Source organism: Aquarana catesbeiana, linkage group LG04 (assembly GCF_042186555.1).
Source record: "Aquarana catesbeiana isolate 2022-GZ linkage group LG04, ASM4218655v1, whole genome shotgun sequence".
Lineage (NCBI taxonomy): Eukaryota > Metazoa > Chordata > Amphibia > Anura > Ranidae > Aquarana > Aquarana catesbeiana.
The window spans coordinates 568724867-568747321 of NC_133327.1; the positions used below are offsets into that span (position 1 = coordinate 568724867).

Sequence of the window (22455 nt, forward strand, 5' to 3'; positions counted from 1 at the left end):
ACTTCCTGGTTTTTGTGGAGAGTAGTGTGGTGGAATTCGCACATATGTGAACCATCAATGCGATTCAAGAACGATTTACATTGATGTCTATGGAGACTAAATTCGCAACGCAACGCAGTAAACTCGCACAGGACCTTTTTTTCACGCAGGTTATATTCGCAACGCGTCGATGTGAACGGCACTAATGTTAATCTATGTAATTTAAATGACTTGCGAATTTGAGCGATCGCAACGGCTCAAATTCGCAATAGAATTCGCAGCAGTGTGAACCTAGCCTTAGGCTAGGTTCACACAGCTGCGAATTTTATTGCGAATTTGAGCCGCTGCGATCGCTCAAATTCGCAAGTCATTTTAATAACATTGTTTTCCATGAGTGCTGTTCACATCAATGCGTTGCGAATTTAACCTGCGTAAAAAAAGGGTCCTGTCCGAGTTTGATCCGTGTGCAATGCGAATTCAGCTCCATAGATTGCAAAATTTGCAGTAGAATCGCAAGAACACACAAAGAATTCGCAATGCAAATTTGCAACGCAATCGGATCAAAATCGCGCTAAATTCGCACTGCAGCAGTGTGAACCTAGCCTTAGGGAGAATCACCCTCTCTATTTGTCCTGTTTACCATTATCACCAAGAGTGAACGTGAAAGAAAATCACAATTTTGGGCTGTCACCAGAACAGGGATAGAGAGCAAATCTTCCAATAGGGACACTAGTTGTGATGACAACCAGAGATTCCCTCAATTTGGAGAGATTTCCTCTCACTTCCTGTTGTGACTATAAGACAGGAAGTGGAAAGAAATCCCCCTGATGGAACACAGATGGCGAAAAGAAAAAATAAAGATGTTATACTTAATTTTGTTCTATTAAAAAAACACATTTAATGAACAGATACTCTTTTTTTTTTTTAATCCGCCAGTAGCATTCTCTATTTTTTAAAATTTTACAGTAGCTCTTTAATTCATTTCCTGTCAGGTGCCCCTACGAATTAAAACAACATTTTTAACCAGCTCCTATCACAGTACATTCCTCCTCTTGGTTTCTCTCTGGATGAAAGGTCAATGAACTCAAGTGGCTTCAACGTTGAACAACACACACAGCGCATAGCCCTGCCCTTATTAAACATGGCCGAGACGATCGTACAATCACGTGATCAAAATCGCCCTCTACCACCGCACAACTTCTCGCGAGATAATACTTCCGCCTGTCTAGATTTTGAATTTGATTGGCTGTGAGCCCCGACGCCTAGACCTATGGCAGTTGCAGGTTTTCTGGTTGCGCGAACGATTTGAAATAGTAGCAGAGGACGGGGGGAGAGGTGTGTGTTATGGTGAGGAGCGATCTGTTGTAGGACGGCACATCGGGAGCGGATCTCCGGGAAGAATGGATATCCAGAGCTATGTGCAGTAAGTACCGGCCTGTGGGGTGTATTGTGGTTTAGGTGGGGCGGGATTGTTTCCCTTAGAGGACATAATATGGTGTGTGGGACACTATAGATGGGCCCTGGAGCCGTGCATTCTACAATAAACGGAAATCTCCAGCGATGGGATCATCCTGCAGAGTGGGGAGGAGCAGAGGGCTATCCAGAGGGAATGTCCTGTTACAGAAGACACCATTACAGGCCTCATAAAAACAAAATGCTTCTTGTGTGGCTTCATTGGTTTCCAGACACGGCCCCGGGCCAAGCATGCTGTATACGAGTGTCGGGACAATGTCAGGCCTCCTTATGTCTACACATGTTCCCGGTCACTGACTCCACAAGTATTTAGCCTGTTGTCCTGTGCCCCATATTGTCAGGATCCCCCCTAAATGATCGCGATCTCAGCGCACGACAGAGCCATAGCCAGCTGTGCCCAGCCCGGCGCTCCAGTGAGCTCTGGACGGGGGGAGAGCAATGACCTATGCCTTGTACACACGTTCCGATTATCGGATGATAAAAATCGCTTTCGGATTGAACGTTCGATAATCTGATCGTTAGTACACAGCTTTCGACAGCCGATCACGACAGTCCATCCAACTGAATCCGAAGGGACAAACACGAAAACTTCGCTCGGACGACAGCCCATCGTACGACAATCGTGTAACGTATGTGTCTGCTAAAAATCGATAGACAAACACCGCGCATGATCGGAAACACGAAAATAAACCAGGACGACACAGGGGGTCACACGTATTTGACGACATTTCAAATGCGTAGCTACACACAGCGGAAGGTTTTTCCAGAATCGTACGACAAAAATCGTACTTTTCGTAGAGCACGTTTTGCACTGTTGTGTTCGATACAACAAAATGCGAACGATACATCGTACGATAATCGGAACGTGTGTACGAGGCATTAGGCTGGCCGTACACAGCCGGTTCAGCAGGAACTAGCCAAGATTCGAACCATGTATGGGCAGGCTGAATATACCAATTTGATCACAACCAGCATGGCGGGTTTTACCTGTGATTGTCACGGCTGCTAGCAATAATCAGGGTTACTATCAAATTTAGTTGTCAGGCCATAGTTGCCTTGGCCAATTGTTAGATCAATTGATTTCCCCCTAATTCTGTAGTTGCTGCTCTTCTCTCTTCTGTAACTTGGTGACATTGTGGCTGCTGGCATTAGGCATTGCAAACACAGATTAGGAAGGAATGGCGTGTCTCAGCCAATGGGCAGGGATTTTCTTGGGTCCCTTGGCCTGCTGGGAGAACCTATTTATTTGGGTGGAGTAGAGAGATGAGGGGGTTAATGTGCAGGATAGGGAAAGTGAAAGCCTCGAAGGATAACTCTACTTTTGTAGGGAGAAATGGCAAATTTATAATATGGCATATAAAATTGCAACACCGCTCATATTTAAATGTTAATAAAAATTACTTTTCCTTTTCCATCTGAAGTTTTCTATAAAATGCAGTGCAATATGGCAACCTGCAGATGTTCTGCACACAGATGGTGTACAGGAGTGGTTCTCAACCCTGTCTTCTAATACCCCCAACAGGCCACGTTTTGGGAATTTCTCATAGATAAAATAGCTGTCCAAAATACCAAGCCATTGACTGATTTAAAGCACCTGTGCAAGATAAAGGAAAAGCTGCAAACATGGCCTGTTGGGGGTACTTGAGGACAGGGTTGAGAACCACCAGTGTACAGAATGCCTCCCCTAGAATTGTCATTCCCTGCTTATGTGATTGGTTTACTAATTTTCCCAGAAGTCTTCACTAAGATACAAGTCAGATTTTGGGCACTGCCTGCATCAAATGTGATTTTATTTATTTTTTTGATGAGCTACTCCCAAAGGGAATTCATGTCTAAAGGGATGCAGACACGGCAACTTTCCTCATTAGAACCCTGCAGGTGCAGCAGCTGATTGATCATTATAAAATCACTCCCATACAGATTCACTTAGCACATGGACACAGACAAACAACTATTTCTTCATAATGCCAAAAGGTAGAAATCTGCAACAAAGTTTGTTAAAATCCCTGCAATGTACATAGATTACCCAGAGGGGAATGTTGTGTGTTCCACTTCGTCTGTTGTGAGAGGAAGGGGAGGGCTCTCAAATGTAAAGACTGGCAGTGTTTACATTTGTGATTTATGTGACTGGCTATCACAGATCGCAATGCACAGAGCCATTCTGATTGGCTCTGAGTATTTTAGCTGAGATCTGTTTTATCTAATCGCAGGCATTGTAGGTGTGTACAAGTAATAAACAGAACTCTGTTTTAAATTGCGCACATGAAACCCATGTCTACCAAACCAACATTTTAAAATGTACAGAAGTTATAAAGTGGGTAAAGAAGGCACTAATGCAGAAAATGTTTCACAAACTTTATTACAAGTACTTGCATTTTAAAGAAGAAAGTCTGTGAATAGAAAGTGTGCAGCCTTTTAAACAAGGGCTATTGTTTGTATATCAATTATTATAGTCTTAAAGCGGAGTTCCAGGCTGAAATCCAACTAGGTGTTAAACAAGGCTTCCCTGCCAGTTTCCCTTACAGGAAATGCCGGCGGCGGCACTCAAAGTCGATAGACGAATCAGCTTGGGGTGCCGACATCGTGGGAACCCTGGACAGGTAAGTCTCCTTATATCAAAAGTTAGCAGCTACAGTATTTGTAGCTGCTGACTTTTTAACCTTATTATATATAATTTTTTTAATGTAGGTTGTAACTCCGCTTTAAAAAAAAAAAAAAAAAAAAAAAAAAAAAAAAAAAAAAAAGCTAAACTATTTTTTTTTTTGGATAGAGTAAGGGGAGGGTTATAACCATTGTCTTTTGCCCTTTTGGGTAGATTTACTTTCACTTCCTGCCCCATAGCCACAACAGGAAGTGAGATGAATCCCATCCAAAGTGAGGGCAATGTCTGGGTGTCACTTAAAGATTTCCCCTCTATTCCTGTTCTAATTACCATTCACAATTTTGGAACTTCCTTTTTACTTTCAGTGAAAAACAATAATACATAGAGAGGGTGAATTTTCCTAACGGGAGCACTGACTGAAATATCTGAGATTTTCTAATCCCTCTCTATTCTGTCCAAAAAAGTCTTGCCTTCAGTTTTATATTTTAACCAAATCTTGAATTGTATACCAGTTTCTTTTTCCCTCTAAGTTACTGTATATGTGTTTGTCCCTGCAGAATGTTTGAAACCCACATACAGGGATACACCGGTGATGACCCTCTGGATTTGTGGGACAGGTGAGTTACAACCATCCAGTGTTTGGAATAAGGCTCCGTTCACATAGGTGATGATGCCCCTATAGTGTGAATGGGCTGTTTTTTGTTTTTTTTTTCCAGGTGCTGCGTTTAGGCAGTTGATTGAAGTCTATTTACCCTCTTCCTGACCAGGCCATTTTTTGCGATACGGCGCTGCGTTAATAAAATTCCTTAATACCGTTAATAAAATAAAGTCCCTAATAAAATGTATGTGCCCCCCCCCACATATAGAGCTCTCTTTGTGGTGTTTGTGTTTGATCACCTCTGCGGTTTTTATTTTCAGCTATCAGCGCTTTTTTTTTTTTTTTTTTTTCGGGGCTGCGACATTGCAGTGGATAGTTCGGACACCTAGCAGACATTATTGACACTTTTTTTGGGAACCAGTGACATTATTACATTAGGGTGATCAAGGGGTTAAATGTGTTCCCTCAGTGTGTTTCTAACTGTGTGGGGGTATGGGCTGCCTGGGACAACACACAGATCCGTCTTCCTGTATAGCAGGAAGACAAGATCCTGTTTCATCCTGTCAGAATGGAGATCTGCCTTGTTTACACAGGCAGATCCTTGTTCTGTCTCTGCAGGGAACGATCATGGGTGGCCAGCTGACATAGAGTCCATCAGACCCGCTGATTGGCTCCCCCGCTGGCCAATCAGTGCACGGGCACCCACAGAACCTCGTGCAAGAACCGACGTACACATATGCCAATTCGTGCAGCCGAACCAACCTGCCATAGTCTAACTGAGGGAACTGGTCGGCAAGAGGTTAAGAGGCAGCAGTTATTCCTAATGTGATGGGTGACTGTCCTCTAACGCAGGCAGTGTACGTTTAGGGCCGCTTACGCCCAGGCCTGTCACATTAAGACCAGCTGCTGTGTCCTCATACACTTCAATCAACTGCCTGCATGCAGCATCTGGAAGTTGAGATGGCAAAAAAAAAAAAAAATGGCCTATTCATGCTACACAGACATCATCTCCTGCATGAACGGGACCTAAAACAAGGAAAGTTCATGAGGATACTAAGGGGGAGATTTAAAGCGGGGTTCCACTCAAATTTTTAACTTTATCTTACCCCCCTTCAGTTAATTGCATAGATGTTCAAATGCCGCACAAAATTTTTTTTATAGCTGTAATTACCTTTTATATTGTACTTTATTGTGGCACTTCCTGTCTCTCCTCCCATGGGAGTAGGCGTGTTTATTGCCTTTCCCCGGCACCGCACTGTCTCCTGGGAGCTTAGTGTCAGGCTTCCCAAGATTCAGTGCGGAAACAATGATCATGAGCATGAACAAGCTGTGAATGAACAGCATTCACCGCATCCAGGAAATCAATGCTTGTGGGCTTCACATGCCCACAAGCAAGATGGAAACAGCCAGCATCAAATTTTTTAAGTTATTCTTCAGTACAAAAACAGAAAGAGGCGGGAATATTACACCCAAACTGTGAGTATTATTTTGGGATTAGCAAAGTGTCTCAATGACTTAAAAAAAAAAAAAAAAAAAAAAAGATTGGTCACCGGACTCCCGCTTTAATAACACTAATGAACATGGAATCTGGTGCAGCTGTGCATAGTAACCAGTCGGCTTCTAAGTTTTATTGTCAAGTTAGAAGCTGATTGGTTACCATGCACAGTTGCACCAGTTTTAGTAAATCTCCCCCTTGGGCTTACTACACAAGTTACAAATAGGTTGTACAATCTCTCCTTTAGATCTACCAACAAGTATGCAGTGCAAGGGCCTGCCTGATTGGCTAGATTTGGTAGGTCCTCATAGTACATGGTAGATCTGGGGATTGTACTGTCAGATTGTAATGTGTATGGTGACCCTAAATTCCACCCTTATGTCTTTTGCCTCCTTCAAGGTATGTTCTTTGGGCTGAAGAAACTCTACCACCGCAAGAAAAGCGTAATGTTCTATGTTTGTTGGAGCGTTTAGTTCGGAACTTTATAGGGGACAAGAGATACTGCAATGATGAGCGATACCTGAAATACTGCATCCGATTTGTGAGTCCCTTCTCTCTATTTGTAATCAAAATGAACAATAAAATGGGCGAATGTCTCTATACTCAAAGCATGCTCTGTATTTCACTTTTTTTTTTTTTTTTTTTTCAGTCTGAAACCATTGATGAACCCATGCAGTTCTTTGAGTATCTTTACAGCCGAGGTATAGGTACTTGTTCTGCTGCTCTGCATGTAATCTGGGCTCAGCAGCTGGAAGTAAAGGGGGACCTGCACAATGCAAGTGCCATTTATCATAAAGCCTTTCAAAACCAGGCACAGCCAAAAGAGTTTGTGGATCATCACTACAGGTCAGAGTGTGAATCTGTCTGGATAGTTTAGCTGAACACTGAAATCTTCATGGCCCATATAATGAATGCTAGATATTTGCTTAAGGTAGATGGTGTCACTTGATTATCATTTTGGGAATGGCCACATCTTTGTATTTGAAAAAGCTGTTTATGTGTCGCCACTTAGAGACTTGGTTACCCGTTAGGAACTGTTGCAGGGTATGAAGTGCAAGCTCTCTGAACATGCCTCTCAAACCTTCCTGTCATGGCCAAATCTTGGACTTTTCTGAGAAGAAAAGCTTCAAGCGGAACTTCACGTTCTCAATCAACATTGACTATTTTTAATCCTTATGCTGCTAGCATTAGTAAATAGATAGGAAAGTATATCATATTAACTTGTTATAAACTTTCCTGCTTGCATGACTGAGCTTAAAGCGGACCTTCAGTCATATTTTTTTTTTTTTTCTACTTTCCATCAATTAGATCCTCTGCCCTTGTTGTTTTAACTTTATTTTTTTCTGCCAGTAAATACATATACAGCCCACTTCCTATTTCTTGTCTGGTCATTAGCCTAGGCTTATGACATCATGCACAGCTCTCTTTCTCACTCTGGTGAAAGTTTGCCAGGAAGGGAGGAGGGATGAGTCATAAGAGGGCCAATGAGAGCTGCAGAGCTGGAGGTGTGTGCCTCTGTGTAAATCCAGGAAGAGTGAACAGGCACGTGCTTCAGCTGCCCACAGTTAAAATTGTTGCAGCCAGACTCAGTGGAGGGAGATTTCTGCAGCATATTTGGCAAGTACAGACTCATAGTACAGTGTATATAATATAATATGCAAAGTGGTTGTAGGGAAGCTTCAGAATGGCAAAGGTGTTTTTATTACAAATTATGTGAGCAGACTGCAGTTCCTCTTTAAAGTGTTACTAAACCCAGTAATATGAAAATAGTTCCTCTGCTACATATGGTGATAACCAATAAATTAACTTGGTAGTCCTAAAGTGACAGAGAGATCAATCCTGAGTAAATTGTATATGTTCATAAGCCAAAGAACAGAAAGGGGGGAGGGGAATTAATAATTGCTTATGAAACCGTTTAAATCTAACTCCACGTTAAATCCATCTGGTGTAAGAGTCTTAAGGGTGTGTATCCATTTGGCTTCCTTCTGACTGATGGTCCTTATTTTATGACTCCCTCCATAATTTATTGTATTTCTCTATACCCCGAAACTGCAAAAAACCTTCAAACATGGTTGTAAAGTTTAGGTCTGCTTTAATCTTCCTTTTTTTTTCTCGAATCGTCTTCCAGGGCAGCATCCGAGAGATAGGCTCCTCCTCCCTAAAACAGGAAACACATTAGTCCACCATTATAAATTTCACACTCTTACCTGTGTGCCTCAGTTGTTTGTGTTTCCTCCGGACCCACAGGAGCTGCAAGAACGTTTGTTATTTTATTTTCACCTGTCTCTGTGCTTGTTGCAGGAGACCCCCTGCCAGCATCCCATACAGCCCAAGGGGCTTTGGGAGGGCGAGCAGGCGCAGCACTGGGCAACATTGCTCAAAGCCTGAGATTTCGCCCCTACTGAGGGGTCTGCAATCATCCCCCCCAGGCTGCAGGAGGACTCTGTCATCCCCACCCCATGCCGCTGTTAGGCCTGTGTATGCTTCCGCAAGCACCCCCCTCTGGCTTTCCGCAGAATTTGGAGCCCGCCAGGGGGGATGGATACATGCATAGATGGGCGCCCCCCCCCCCCCCCCGCCGCCGACCGCTGCCGAAAACCTCAGCAGCAGAGGGTCTAGCAGGGAGGGTGTTGCACCTTCTAAATTAGGTCCCTGGTGGCTGCGGCTGTCCCCCCAAACGAATCCACCGCTCCCCGGGCGGCGCAGCAGCGTCCTCACCGCCACAGGCCGCTACAAGAAGTCGGGGGTGTACCAAGATGGCGCCGAGGAAGTTCCGCTTCCGGGTTGGCGGCCATTTTCCCGTAGTCTATCTACTACGGAGATAGAGCAGGGACACCTAGGGGCGGGAAGTTTAAAAAAAAAAAAAAAAAAGAGAAAACAGAATACAAATAGCAAATTTGTTCAATGCTACCCTTCACTACCAGCACAGTTACTCTACAATACAGCGGCATGTGCAGGTGTGTCCACCAACCTGCACGGGGTCAGCCGGGGGCGGGGCCGGAGCTTATGCAGGAAGCAGATAAAAAGGCCTCTAAGCAGAGGATCCTGGTGGCTGATCATGTCTGACGCTTCCCCACCCTGCCCTGCAGATCCTGCAAATCAGGACAGCTCCAAGGTAAGCCAGAATATTCTTGAATTATCTCTGTCTTAACCTCTTTACTGCCTATCTACAGGCAGTTCCTTTGACCACCTGAACTCACGGGGTTTTTTTGTTCTCTATGCTCGCTTGCAGGCAAAGACCCCTGAGGAAAGGAAGGCTAAAGGCAAAACATGTGCCTCATGCAGCCACAGGCTTTCCCCAGATTGGAAAAAGCCCCTGTGTCAGAAATGCTTAGACAAAATGGTGGCAAAAGAATCACAGGGATTTTTGAAAGACCTGCTCAATTCTTTTAAGAAAGAAATTCAGAGCACCATGGCACCACTACGCTCAGCTATAGAGAAATTAGAAACGCCAGCAAGTGTCGCTCAGGCCAGTATCCCATCTACCAGCGGAACACACATTCCAAGGGAGAACAAGGTACAGTCAGAACAAGAGGTGGATTCAGATGAATCTGAACAATCTGAATCAGAAGACGGTATCTGTTCAGACTCAGAGGAGGAAGATGACACGACAGACTGCAACCTGTTTCCTTCTGAGGACACAGACAGTCTTCTCAAAGCCATCACTGACACTCTAGGCATTAAAGAACAGAAAACCGCAGAACTCACTATGCATGACAGAATGTACAAAGGGCTCCAGCCCAAGAAGCCAAGAACGTTCCCGGTACACCAAACACTTAAAGACATAGTCAAAAAGGAATGGGAAGACCCAGAGAAAAAGCTTTTCATCCCCGCCACAATCAAACGCAGATACCCGTTTGCGGAAGCAGACACCAAAACCTGGGCTAAATGCCCCAAGGTGGATGCCTCTCTGGCAAAAATCACGAACAAATCGGACTTGGCTTTTGATGACGCAGGTACCCTCAGCGACCCCATGGACAAGAAAATAGAAGCTCTCCTGAAAAGGGCATGGGAAGCAGGGGCGGCAAACCTAAATCCGGCTATTGCTTCCACCTGCACAGCCCGAACCTTGCTAATCTGGCTAACCCAGCTGCAAGATCTATTGGAGAACGACACACCCAGGGAGGAACTAATTAAAACCATCCCCACACTAACTAGAGCGGCAGCTTTCTTGGCAGATGCTTCAGCAGAAACTGTCAGAATATCCTCTAGGACCACGGCACTACTAAACTCGGCCCGCAGAGCCCTGTGGTTAAAATCCTGGGGGGGGGATGCACCTTCCAAGAACCGTTTATGTGGCATACCATTCACTGGAGACCTACTGTTTGGTCCCGAACTAGAAACAGTCCTGGATAGGACTGCAGCAAAAAATAAGGGGTTCCCTCAAACCAAGAAGAGACAAGGGAAGGCGCCCTTTCGGCATTTCAAGAAATTCAATAAGCCAGGGGCAAAAAAGCACTGGGGTCAACAAAACAAGAAAGGCAAAGGTGAATTCATCCTCAAGCCTAATACCCAAAAGAACAAAAAACAATGACTGCCTTCAGGTGGGGGGCAGATTGGCGGCTTTCTCCCACCAATGGGAGGAGATAACAGAAAACAAATTCATACTGCGCACCATAGCGGACGGTTACGCAATAGAATTCTCCAACCGCCCCCCAACCAAATACTTAGCGACCATGCTACCCAAGGACAGCAATCAAGCAAAGGTGTTTCTAGAATCCCTACAGAAACTATTAGATCAGAAGGTGATTTGTCACGTTCCCCAAGAGGAGGAACAGAAGGGCTTCTACTCACACATCTTCGCAAAAAGAAAACCATCAGGCAAACTAAGGCTGATACTAAACCTCAAACCACTCAACCGAGGAATAAGATACAAGAGATTCAGAATGGAATCTATCTATTCAATCAGGAACATCCTACCGCAGGAGACATTCATGGCAACACTAGACTTACAGGATGCCTACCTACATGTCCCCATAAGGAAAGATCACCAAAAGTTTCTAAGGTTCGCAATCCAGGGGCCAGTAGCTACGCTGCACCTACAGTACACAGCTCTCCCCTTCGGAATCTCCTCAGCTCCAAGAATATTCTCAAAAATAATGGCGGAAGCGCTAAAAGGTCTAAGACAGGAGGGTATTGGAATAATACCATACTTAGACGACCTCCTGTTCTTTGCGGACTCAGCAGCAATCCTAGAAAACAACCTGCGCAAGAGTATGATCTATCTGCAAAACCTGGGATGGTTAATAAACGCAGAGAAATCGCAAATGATCCCAAGCCAGAGAGTAGTGTACCTGGGATACGTGCTGGACTCCAGACTGTCAAAAATTTTCCTAACAAAGGAAAAAGACGTAAAAATGACACAAGCAATTACGTCCCTGCTAAGGAACCATTCCACAACGATCAGGCACGGAATGTCCGTACTAGGACTGATGACGTCTTCCATTCCAGCCATCACCTGGGCACAAATTCACATGCGACCCTTACAGAACTACATTCTGTCCCAATGGGATGGCAGGCAAGCATCCCTAGAAAAATCCATTCCCGTCCCCGCCACAGTCAAACAAACACTCTACTGGTGGCTCAACCCACTTCGGGTCATCGAGGGGCGCAGATGGGCTCAAGTCAATCCAGTCAGCATCACCACCGATGCAAGCGCCCTAGGATGGGGAGCCCACATGGAAGGGCGGTTCTCGCAAGGGAAATGGACACCCAAATGGGCACGAGCCTCCTCAAACTTGAGAGAGCTGAAAGCTGTGGGGGAAGCGCTAAAAACCTTCAAGCCAGCATTACAGGGGAAGGATGTAAAGATACAATCAGACAACGCAACGACAGTCGCATACCTAAACAGACAAGGGGGCACAAAATCCCAAAAACTGATGAGACTGACACAATCTATCCTACTGTGGACAGAAGTGAACATAAGATCGATATCCGGTATTCATCTAAAAGGAACAGACAATACAGTGGCAGATTTCCTGAGCCGGAAAACGATAAAACACACGGAATGGTCGCTAAACCAAACAACCTTCACTCAAATCACCCAGAAGTGGGGAATACCCGAAGTAGACCTATTTGCTTCCAGGGCGAACGCAAAATCTCCGATATTTTTCTCCCTGGACCCTACAGATGGCAACAGCGGGGTGGATGCTTTCAACCAAAACTGGAAATGGCATCTGTGCTATGCATTCCCTCCAACTGCCATAATCCCAAAAGTAATCCAAAAAATCAAGGCAGAGAAAACAACAGTGATACTAATAGCACCACACTGGCCCCAGAGAGCATGGTTCAGTCATTTAAAAAATCTCAGCATACAACCTCAGCTGACACTGACGGACCGCCCGGATCTACTGTCACAAGGCCCAGTCAACCATCCGAACCACAAAATCTTGAAGCTCTCGGCTTGGTTACTGAGAGGGTAAAACTCCAGAACAAAGGCCTGTCAGACAGAGTAATCAACACCATCTTAAACAGCAGAAAGCCGGTAACGAGAGCCATCTATGAGAAAATAAGGAAAAAATTTGTTTCTTGGTACGAAGACAGACCAATCTCCAACGGTGGGATAATTCCAATAGTTTTGGACTTCCTACAAGATGGTGCAGACAAAAACATATCACCAAGTACCCTGAAAGTACAAGTTGCAGCACTTTCCTCGGTCATGGATACTAGACTAGCGGAAGACCCGCTGATAAGACGATTCCTCATAGCTCTTAAAAGATCCAAACCAGCCAAATTGTACAAAACTCCCACCTGGGACATGGGCACAGTACTTAAGGGCTTTCTTTCCCCTCCGTTTGAACCTATCGAGGACAGCTCAGACAAAAACCTCACGTTAAAAACTGCGCTCCTTCTGGCCTTAGTATCCGCCAGAAGAGTGAGTGAGATCCAAGCTCTATCTTCAATAGAACCATACTGTCTAATACATCTGGACAAGATAATTCTCTCTCCAGATCCGGCCTTTCTACCCAAGGTCTCTTCTACATTTCACAGAACCCAAAACATCGTCATACCCTCACTTCCAACAACCATGGATAGTAGGAAAAGAAACATTTACAGCAAACTTGATGTAAGGAACACGCTCATAGCGTATCTCGAAAGAACAAAAGAATGGCGTAGAACGACCTCCCTCTTCATCCTCTATGCAGGAATCAACAGAGGGAAACAAGCTTCAAAAAGCACCATCAGCAGATGGATAAGGATGGCCATACAGATTACCTATAAGGCACAGAATCTCACTCCACCTAGTGAAATCAGAGCGCACTCAACTAGAGCCTGGGCAACCTCGGCCGCAGAGAAAGCAGGGGCAACTCCGGAGCAGATCTGCAGGGCAGCGACATGGTCGAGCTTCAGTACTTTCGCTAAGCACTACCGCATAGACCAGCTGTCTGACCAAGACCAAGCATTTGGTCGTAAAGTGCTCCAGTCTCTAACCCCACCCTAGTAAGTATTGCTTGATATATCCTCTCGGATGCTGCCCTGGAAGACGATTCGAGAAAACAGAGTTAGATACCTGGTAACTCTTTTTCTAAGAAGTCTTCCAGGGCAGCACTAGTTCCCACCCTTGAAACAACAAAAACCAGGTACAGAGGGGGAGCTTGCAGCTTACAGGGAATTCCTTCGGTGCTTTAACATAACTGAGGCACACAGGTAAGAGTGTGAAATTTATAATGGTGGACTAATGTGTTTCCTGTTTTAGGGAGGAGGAGCCTATCTCTCGGATGCTGCCCTGGAAGACTTCTTAGAAAAAGAGTTACCAGGTATCTAACTCTGTGTTTTTTTTTTTTTTTTTTTTTTTTTTTTTAATTTTCCTTTTACAGAGCGTTTCAGACAAGAATCGCTCAGAAGACTTCAACTGATCGAGGTAAAACCAAATAGCCCTTAAAGGGTAATGCCATCTTTCATGGAAAAAAATAATACAGCATATAGAATTGCTGCACACATCATATTGTAATTTGAATTCATTTACAAATGATCTTTTCTTCTCAATCTGCAGTGCTGTCATTTTCTGTAAAATGCAATGTAATATGGCAATCTGGAGGCTTTCTGTATCTTGGTGTATTGAACACACCCCCAGAAATCCCATTTCCTGTTTGTGTAATTGGCTCACTGATTTTCCCAGAAGTCTGCACTATGATACAAGTCAGATTTTAGGCATCCTCTGCAACAAATTTCAGACTTGCTGGCCAGATTACCAGGTGAAAATAAAGGAAACTTTAGTTATAACTATTCCGTTAGTTTACTAGTGTTGGGCTATCTACATCTGTATTTTTTACCTTTGTCTATTAGGCCTAGGGAACCTGTATTTCTCTATTTAATCTCGATCTCCAAATATATCTACACTGCTTGTTTTTATAGGTTGTGTGTCATGATCTAACCAGTTACCCTTTTTTTACCCCAATAGAATCCTATGTGCAGCCTCTGAGAGATTCCCAGATTATTAATCAGATAACACCCACATCACTTACAGCGACTTCATCACTAGCTAAATGTCAGGTAATGGTCTTTGTTGCTCATAATGCCTTAGGATGGTATGTGTTGTGTATAAATAAATACTTAATAATAAAAAATAGGAGGTGGAGTTGGTGCTCTAGGAAATGGCAAGGCTTGGCATTTTCACATTCTATTTTAAGACCGTCACACCAATGTACATTTTTATTTTTAGTAGTGAAAGGCAGAGCTATTAGGTGGTTTTATAGCACTGATCAACAGAAAGCAGGATTTGTAAAGGCAACCCTTATGCTAAGTTGTGTGTGTGATATATTATTATTTTTTTTTTTTTTTTTCCCTTGTCCTTATTGAGTTCTTACCTTTTTGTAACATGTTACACCTATATTCAGGGTGTAACATGTTGCAGCAGCCACCGCAACCCCCACCTGATCCCCCCCCCCCCCCCCCCATTGTGACAGCAAGCAGGGGATCTTCTCCCCCCACTCGCTGTCCCCAGATGAGGGAGGGGGAAAAAAAAAGCGGCTGTGTGGGGCTCTGCCCACCCAGCCGCGTCATTCAGAGGTACGAGGTATGAACAGACAGATACACTGACAGTCTGTAAGAGTTCTGCATTGATCTGATGATCACGGGTGCAATGCTTTCCAGGCGTCTACTAAAAAAAAAAAAAAAACACATATATATATATATATATATATATTAAATGCATTTTATTTTTTACCCGCAAAAAGGTGTATGTGTGTGTGTGTGTATACGTGTATATATATATATATATATATATATATATATATATATATATATATATATATATATATATATATATATATATATATATATATATATATATATATATATATTATTATTATTATATAAATTTTTTTTTTTATTTTTTTTTATAACAAAGGTAAACCTTATCTTTTAAAACGTGTTTTCCTTATCTGACCCTAAGGTACCTGCTTTCTCTTCCTACTCAACTTGGCTATTTTTTTTTTTTTTTTTCTATTTAAAAAAGTGCAGCTGGGCATCGCACTTAGATATGGAAAACTGATTTACACATTTGAGTGTGAGGGAACTGGCTGGCCTGGCTCCGATAGATTTAATTATGGATAGACTCTTACTGTAAGATCCAAGGCTATCAAAAGTACCGACTGGCTGTTTTGGGTTACGGTTTAGGGGCACAAATGAAGCTGAGACCCCGCCAGAACACTCCGATTAGCGCTCTCTGCCATTTGCTGAGAGCACTGATCGGGAGTCGATCAGCTGCTGGTTTTCCAGGCTGCATGTCCGACAGAAGCCGTTCGGCTGGCTTCTGTCAAACGGACCAATATACACACGGGCAGAATGTTTGCTGGTATCTTTTGTACCGGCAAATGTCTCCGGACATTCTGCCTGTGTGTTACGGGGCTTAAAGGGGTTGTAAACCCTCGTGTGTGTTTGGTTTTTTTTGTTTTTTAAATAAAAGTCATGCTTACCTCTACTGTGCAGTTCCTTTTGCACGGAGTGGCCCCGATCTACCTCTTCTGGGGTCCCCTGGTGGCGCTGGTAGCTCCTCCCCGCATCGGGTGTCCACGTTGGAGAAGTGCTCTCCTTGGTGGACACCCGTGCGGGCGCGCTCCAGAGTCCCGCTGTTGTGTGTATTCACACAGAAAGCAGGACTCGGCCCCACCCCTCTGACACCTGGGTCATTGGTTTGATCGACAGCAGCGGGAGCCAATGGCTGCGCTGCTATCAATCTATCCAGTCAGGACTGGAGACACCATCTAGATCTGGTGTGCACGTTCCCAGAGGAAGACAGTGTTCAGGTAAGTAAAATTGGTGGTGGGGGGGTGAGGGGGGATTGGGGTGCTGCAGCACTACAGAAGGTTTTTTTTTTCACCTTAATGCACAGGATGCATTAAGGTGAAAAAACAAGAGGGTTTACAACCCCTTTTAAGTCCTATTTTATGTTACTTTTCACATTGTTATAATTCACGTGAGGTGAAATCTTTAACGCTATACATTAGGGCCGAAACAACTAATCGATTAATCGACAACTAATCGATTATGAAATTAATCGATTACTATTTTCATAATCGATTAATCGGCCAGTAACATAATGGGGTTAAAAAAAGCTAAAATTAGCCCTTTATAGTACAAAAAGAGCAAATAATCTCTACTGTAAACATTACTTTCACTGTTGCACAGTAAAAAAACGAAGGGCTAATTTTTTTTTTTTAACTCCATTATGTTACTAAATGTCTTAGGCCTGGTTCCCACCCATGTGTTTTTTTGGTGCTTTTTGCAGAAATGCACTACAGTTCACTTAACGTTCACATCTATGCTTTTTTTCAGCTGCTGTGTATTTGGAAAGGGTCAAGGACCTTTTTCAATGCAAAACAGTGCTTTTTTGGTTCAATATACTTCAATGGAGAAGCTGCAGAAAAGCATGTAATATTACAGTTCTGTTTGAAAATCTGCAAAACAGTCTAGAACTTTTTTTTTTTTTTTTTTTTTTTTTTTTTTAAATAAAAAAATTTGATCTGAGTCTGTCGATATTTACAAGATTCAACCTCTAATAGTATATAGAGTATATCTCCTCTAATAGTATATACAGTATATCTCTTCTGTCTGTTATTCTCAGAGTGGATTAAAGATTTTACTCCCTAACCATATAGTTGGTTATTTTATATTTACCCCTGCGTATAGAGATATTTAGGAATAAATGTCCTTTTTTTTAAAACTTTACATATTAACTAAATTATACACCACACTTTTTTGTAAGGTTATTAATCGATTAATCGAAACAATAATCGGCCAACTAATCGATTATGAAAATAATCGTTAGTTGCAGCCCTACTATACATGTCAGGATTATGTTATGTGACCATTCTTTGACATTGCATTTCCTTATGTATGGAATCTCTGGAATGTTCTTGTATATTTTCTTTTGAAAAAAAAAACAAAAACAAAAGGTTCTATTTTTGTGTTTCCAAGAATTAAAAAGAAATAAAGTTTTTCATTTCAAAACACCTTTATTTTTAAATAACTTGCACTTTGTACCAGTCTTTGTTAGAAACTTTACAAACCAAACACTTTTGCAGAATAAAATTAGTACTATATATTTTCACTAACTTTAAAATGATCACTGATCCAACTTGGTGCGTGTGTGTACTTGCCTCCTCTGTGCAGTTGGTTTTGCACAGAGCAGCCCCTATCCTTCTCTTCTCGGGTCCCTCTTCGGTTCTCCTGGCCCCTCCTTCCTGTCGAATGCCCCCCACAGAAAGCAGCTTGCAATGGGGGCACCCGAGCCTGTGTCCACACAAACACTGATCCCTGGTTCGGCCTCACCCCCTCCTGATTGGCTAACTGACTTTGACAACAGTGGTAGCCAATGGTGCCATTGCTGTGTCTAAGCCAATCGGGAGGGAGAGTCCTGAATGGCCAAAGCACTTGTGCACATCGCTGGATAGAGATGGGGCTGGGGGCGGCTGCTGCACACAGAAGGCTTTTTATCTTAAAGGAGAAGTCCAGCCTGAGCTTTTTAGGCTGGGTTTCTCTTAAGAGATAAGTAAGATGAGACCATAAACGGCGCTGCCCTCTATAATATTAATGGGTACCAGGTAAAAATATCACAAGATCCACACTGAATCCAGATGACTCCGATACATACATAAAAAACTCCACCAGTATCAAAATATACTACGGTTTAGGCCAGAAATGAACCATATATTTGGAGGTGAGCAAAATTGCAAAAAATCAATACTTAAAAATTGCTAAATAAGGGTTTCTCTTAAGGGTCACAAGAGTGCAATTCGTTTTGCACTCCTGTGACCCGTTTTCAGTGGAGAGCGATCTGATGGTGTCTGATGGCTCGGTTTTCAGTGCAGAGACGCCGGGGGACAGCTGCAGCATCGTTCTGATGCTCCATCCACTGAGGTAAGTATGATTAGGAAAAAAACAAAAAACATACTTCTCTTTTAATGCATAGAATGCATTAGGATAAAAAAAAAAAACCTTCTGCTTTTCCAATCACTGTAAACTCCTTTTGAGCTTTAAAGAGAATACCAATAAAAAAAGACTTGGTAGCATGCAAAGTTATTGATGAAATGTAAAATTTGCTGACAGTTAATTGGTTAAGTAGCAGCTTAAAGTTTACTCTGTATTCAATTTTTTTTGTGTGTGTATTTATTCCCTTTTCTAACAGTCCAGATATGAATTGTTAAAGATGAGCTACGTTTTTAAAGTGAATTTTGTTATCGGTTCGGATTATTTATTTTTTTTTTTTGGTTTAGAACTCTGCGGGAATTCAGAATCCAGTTGTGAAAGAGTCTGAAGTGCCTCCCAGTAAGGATGAATATGGCGTGTAAGTGTGCTGTCCTCATTTCTACTTTCTGATGTTGAAATCCCTTTTCAAATAAGACTTAAAGGAGCTGCAATGTACGAGAAGATCCTAATCTTTCTTTTTAAGGACTCTTCACTCTTTTGGAGAGGATATAGCAGAGATTCCTCACATACACTTTGACTGCATTTGTTTTGTAATTTAATGCTAATCTGTGGTGGACAAAAAGCACTTTACAAAATATTTATATAATGTGCATGGCACGCCGCCAGGTGCCCAAATGTGGTTGCTGATACATTGCAGAGCTCACTAACCGCAGAAAACCGGGAGGGGGGGGGGGGTTCGAAAAGAGAAATTTCTTTTAAAACCTCACTTTGGGTAAGGGTCAAAAAATGTAAAACTGGCCATGCACCCTCCCCATATCTCCCAATTTCCCGCCAATAATGCTCTTTTTTTTCTATAGGGGATAGTCTAATACAGAGGATTGCTTACTTAAAGTGGAGCTCCACCCACTTTTACAACTCTTCAGCATCCCTCACTAAACTGTGCACTGTAAACAAATTGGATATATTTTTTTTTTTTTTCTCAGCACCTACTGTATATATGCTGTATTCATTTTTCACTTCCTCCTCCCTGGCCGCGGCCCATCGCATCATTTCCTGTTTGCAATGCCTTCTGGGAAGGGGCAGCAACTTCCTCTGAAACTGCCGTTGCTATGGAAACCTGACCTGAAACCTATTACACTGCTTGTGCTGCACTGAGCATGTGCGAGATCTGCAAGGATGAGATCCAGGAAGAAATACAGTCTGGCTTCAGATGCCCACACTTAATATGGCCACGGCCTGCTGTACGTTTATAAAATAACAAACTACTGCTATAAACTAACAAAACAGACCTTAGTTTACAGACTAACTTTACTAGAATACATTAAGCTTGTGTATTATAGGGGTATTTTTATTTAAAAAGTATAATTTCGGCCGGAACACCACTTTAATTCCACAGTCCCTCAGTCTTCTTCCCTGTCCTTTCTGATTGTGACTGCTGGTCCCCCAGATTCACTCCTGTCAGTCTCCAGCTAGACGTCATTAACCTCACTCTGTATGAAGCAGTCATCATTGGTCTTCCTTGTACAGTGGGTATAGAAAAAAAATCACTCCCCTTTTTAAAATCGCATGTTTTTGCTTTGCAGCCTGAAATGAAGACAGGCAGATTTGGTTTTATAGAAAAAAAAAATTATACGACTCACTGAGTTGGAAAAAGAATCACCCCCTCCTAAAAATGACTCAAACTCAAAAACTCAATCAGATTTAACTAATCACCTTCTAAACGGCACACAAAGCCACTTTCAACATTTCTATTAGTGCAGCATGAAAAGAGCTTTCCTGGAGCATTTCAGTCTCGATAGTGCAACTACTAGTTCTCCAAAATACACCTGTAAATTTGGCAAGCCACAAGTAAACGTTTTTGATTATTAGACTGAAGCATTATAATTGCTGGAATGGCCTCTCCACTATCAATATCTTTTAAATGTTGTTTATTTTTTTTATTTCAGTAACAAGTGGGTGACAATCTCCAAGTCGGCTGTGGTGCCTACATCAGTTCCAAATTCTGCAGATATCAAGCAGGTTCCCATGTACTGTAAGGACAAACTAATCTGTGGAGATTCTGAGATGTCCCTTGAGGAATTCAGAGCAACTATTTACCGAAAGAAATCTGAACAGCGCAGAAAGATGCATCAATGGGGTAATCTGTAGCCTCCTTTTTTCCACTTCCTATAATCCTACTTTAACCTTTTGTCTGATTTCTGCTCAACTTGGTTGTCAGCATTCCTAGGTTTGAGGAAATTTCTTTTTGCCTGATAGAGAGAGGTGGAGCACAGCTTCAGCTGGTAATGTTGAGCTTTTTGGAGTGTTGCAGAGCTCAGAGCTTTCTTTTGTTGGCATTTGATCACCTCTGCGCTTTTTTTTTTTTGCGCTATAAACAAAAAAAAAAGACCGACCAATTTTGGAAAAAAAAATTTTTTTTACTTTCTGCTATAATACATTTCCGTGTGTTCTGCTACATATTTTTGCTTAAAAAAAATCCCAATAAGCGTATATTGATTGGTTTGCACAAAAGTTGTAGCGTCTATAAACTATGGGATAGATTTATGGAATTTTTATGTATTTGTTTTATTTTTTTTTGTTTTTTTAACTAGTAATGGTGGGAATCAGCGACTTATAGCTCAAATTTGATATTGTGGCGGACAAATCTGACACCTGACGCTTTTTGGGAACCAGTGACACTTATGCCCTGTACAGCACGATAGGATTTTCCGACAACAAAACCATGGATTTTTTTCCGTTGGATGTTGGCTCAAACTTGTCTTGCATACACACGGTCACACAAATGTTGTCGGAAATTGCGAGCGTTAAGAACGCGATGACGTACAACACATACGACGAGCCGAGAAAAATTAGGTTCAATAGTCAGTGCGGCTCTTCTGCTTGATTCCGAGCATGCATGGACTTTTGTGCGTCGGAATTTATGTTGTCGGAAAATTTGAGAACCTGTTCTCAAACATTTGTTGGCGGAAATTCCGACAACAAATATTCTATGGAGCATACACGCAGTCGGACTTTCTGACATGCTCACATCCAACATTTGTTGTCGGAAAATCCTATTGCGTGTACAGGGCATAAGAGTGATCAGTGCTAAAAAATATGCACTGTCACTGTACTAATTACACTGGCTGGGAAGGGGGTTAACTTCGGGGGCGTTCAAAGGGTTAACTGTGCCTAGCCAGTGCTTGTGTACTGTGGAAGAGGTGCTTTTACTAGGGGAAGGTATAGATCCATGAGTGCTTTGCAGGAACACAGGATCAATGCCTTCCCTACTGTCAGAACGGCGATCTGCCTTGTTTACATGGGAAGATCGCCATTCTGGCTCTCTGCCTAATGAGCGGTGGGTATCGTGACTGCGGTACCCGCAGATCAGCTCCCGCTGTGTATAAGCACCACAGGAACGAGTCACCGGCGGCACAAATGCGCGCTCCAGACCCGCAAGTAAAGGATCACGTTCTAGATATGTGATCCTTGCTGCCGTATATATGTTATACGTCGGCAAGCGGTTAATGTTTCTTGACGCAAACGTCCATATCCCGTTTTGGATAGTGGTGTTGGCACCTCTGTCAAGTTTTTGTATTGGTCTGTGCTGCATAGAGACTTTTATAATCCTTCCCCAAACTGTCCGAAATAAAAATATTGTCTGGAGTTCCATGTTGGCTAAATACATCTTTATCTAATTTGTTGCTGTTTGCCTTCATTTAAAGCTGTACAAGTTGCTAGGCAAGAACTCGCAATAAACATGTTCTTTGATATGAGATTAAAGCAGAACTCTAGTCTTACCTTTTTTCTAGCTTCATAGTTGTATAGGCTCCTCTACAATACTGAAACTACTTACTATCATTTTACTTCATACTGAGCTTCTTACAGTGCAGCAAGTCAAATAGAGCTCAACCTCATTCCAGGACTGGAGGACATCAGCATCATCTAGTTCTTTCCTCC

General features: G+C 42.7%; 1 protein-coding gene across 1 annotated transcript in view; it reads left to right on the top strand.

Moving 5' to 3' along the window:
* Positions 1-1199: 1199 nt before the first annotated feature.
* The window catches only part of BUB1 (BUB1 mitotic checkpoint serine/threonine kinase), an 85340-nt gene continuing 64084 nt past the window's right edge, over positions 1200-22455 (top strand). The window contains exons 1-8 of the mRNA XM_073628052.1: positions 1200-1402; positions 4612-4671; positions 6547-6688; positions 6797-6993; positions 13965-14008; positions 14549-14640; positions 18864-18934; positions 20463-20653. Coding sequence (XP_073484153.1) covers positions 1380-1402; positions 4612-4671; positions 6547-6688; positions 6797-6993; positions 13965-14008; positions 14549-14640; positions 18864-18934; positions 20463-20653 — 820 coding nt within the window. The 5' untranslated portion in view covers positions 1200-1379. The remainder of the gene's footprint in view (positions 1403-4611; positions 4672-6546; positions 6689-6796; positions 6994-13964; positions 14009-14548; positions 14641-18863; positions 18935-20462; positions 20654-22455) is intronic.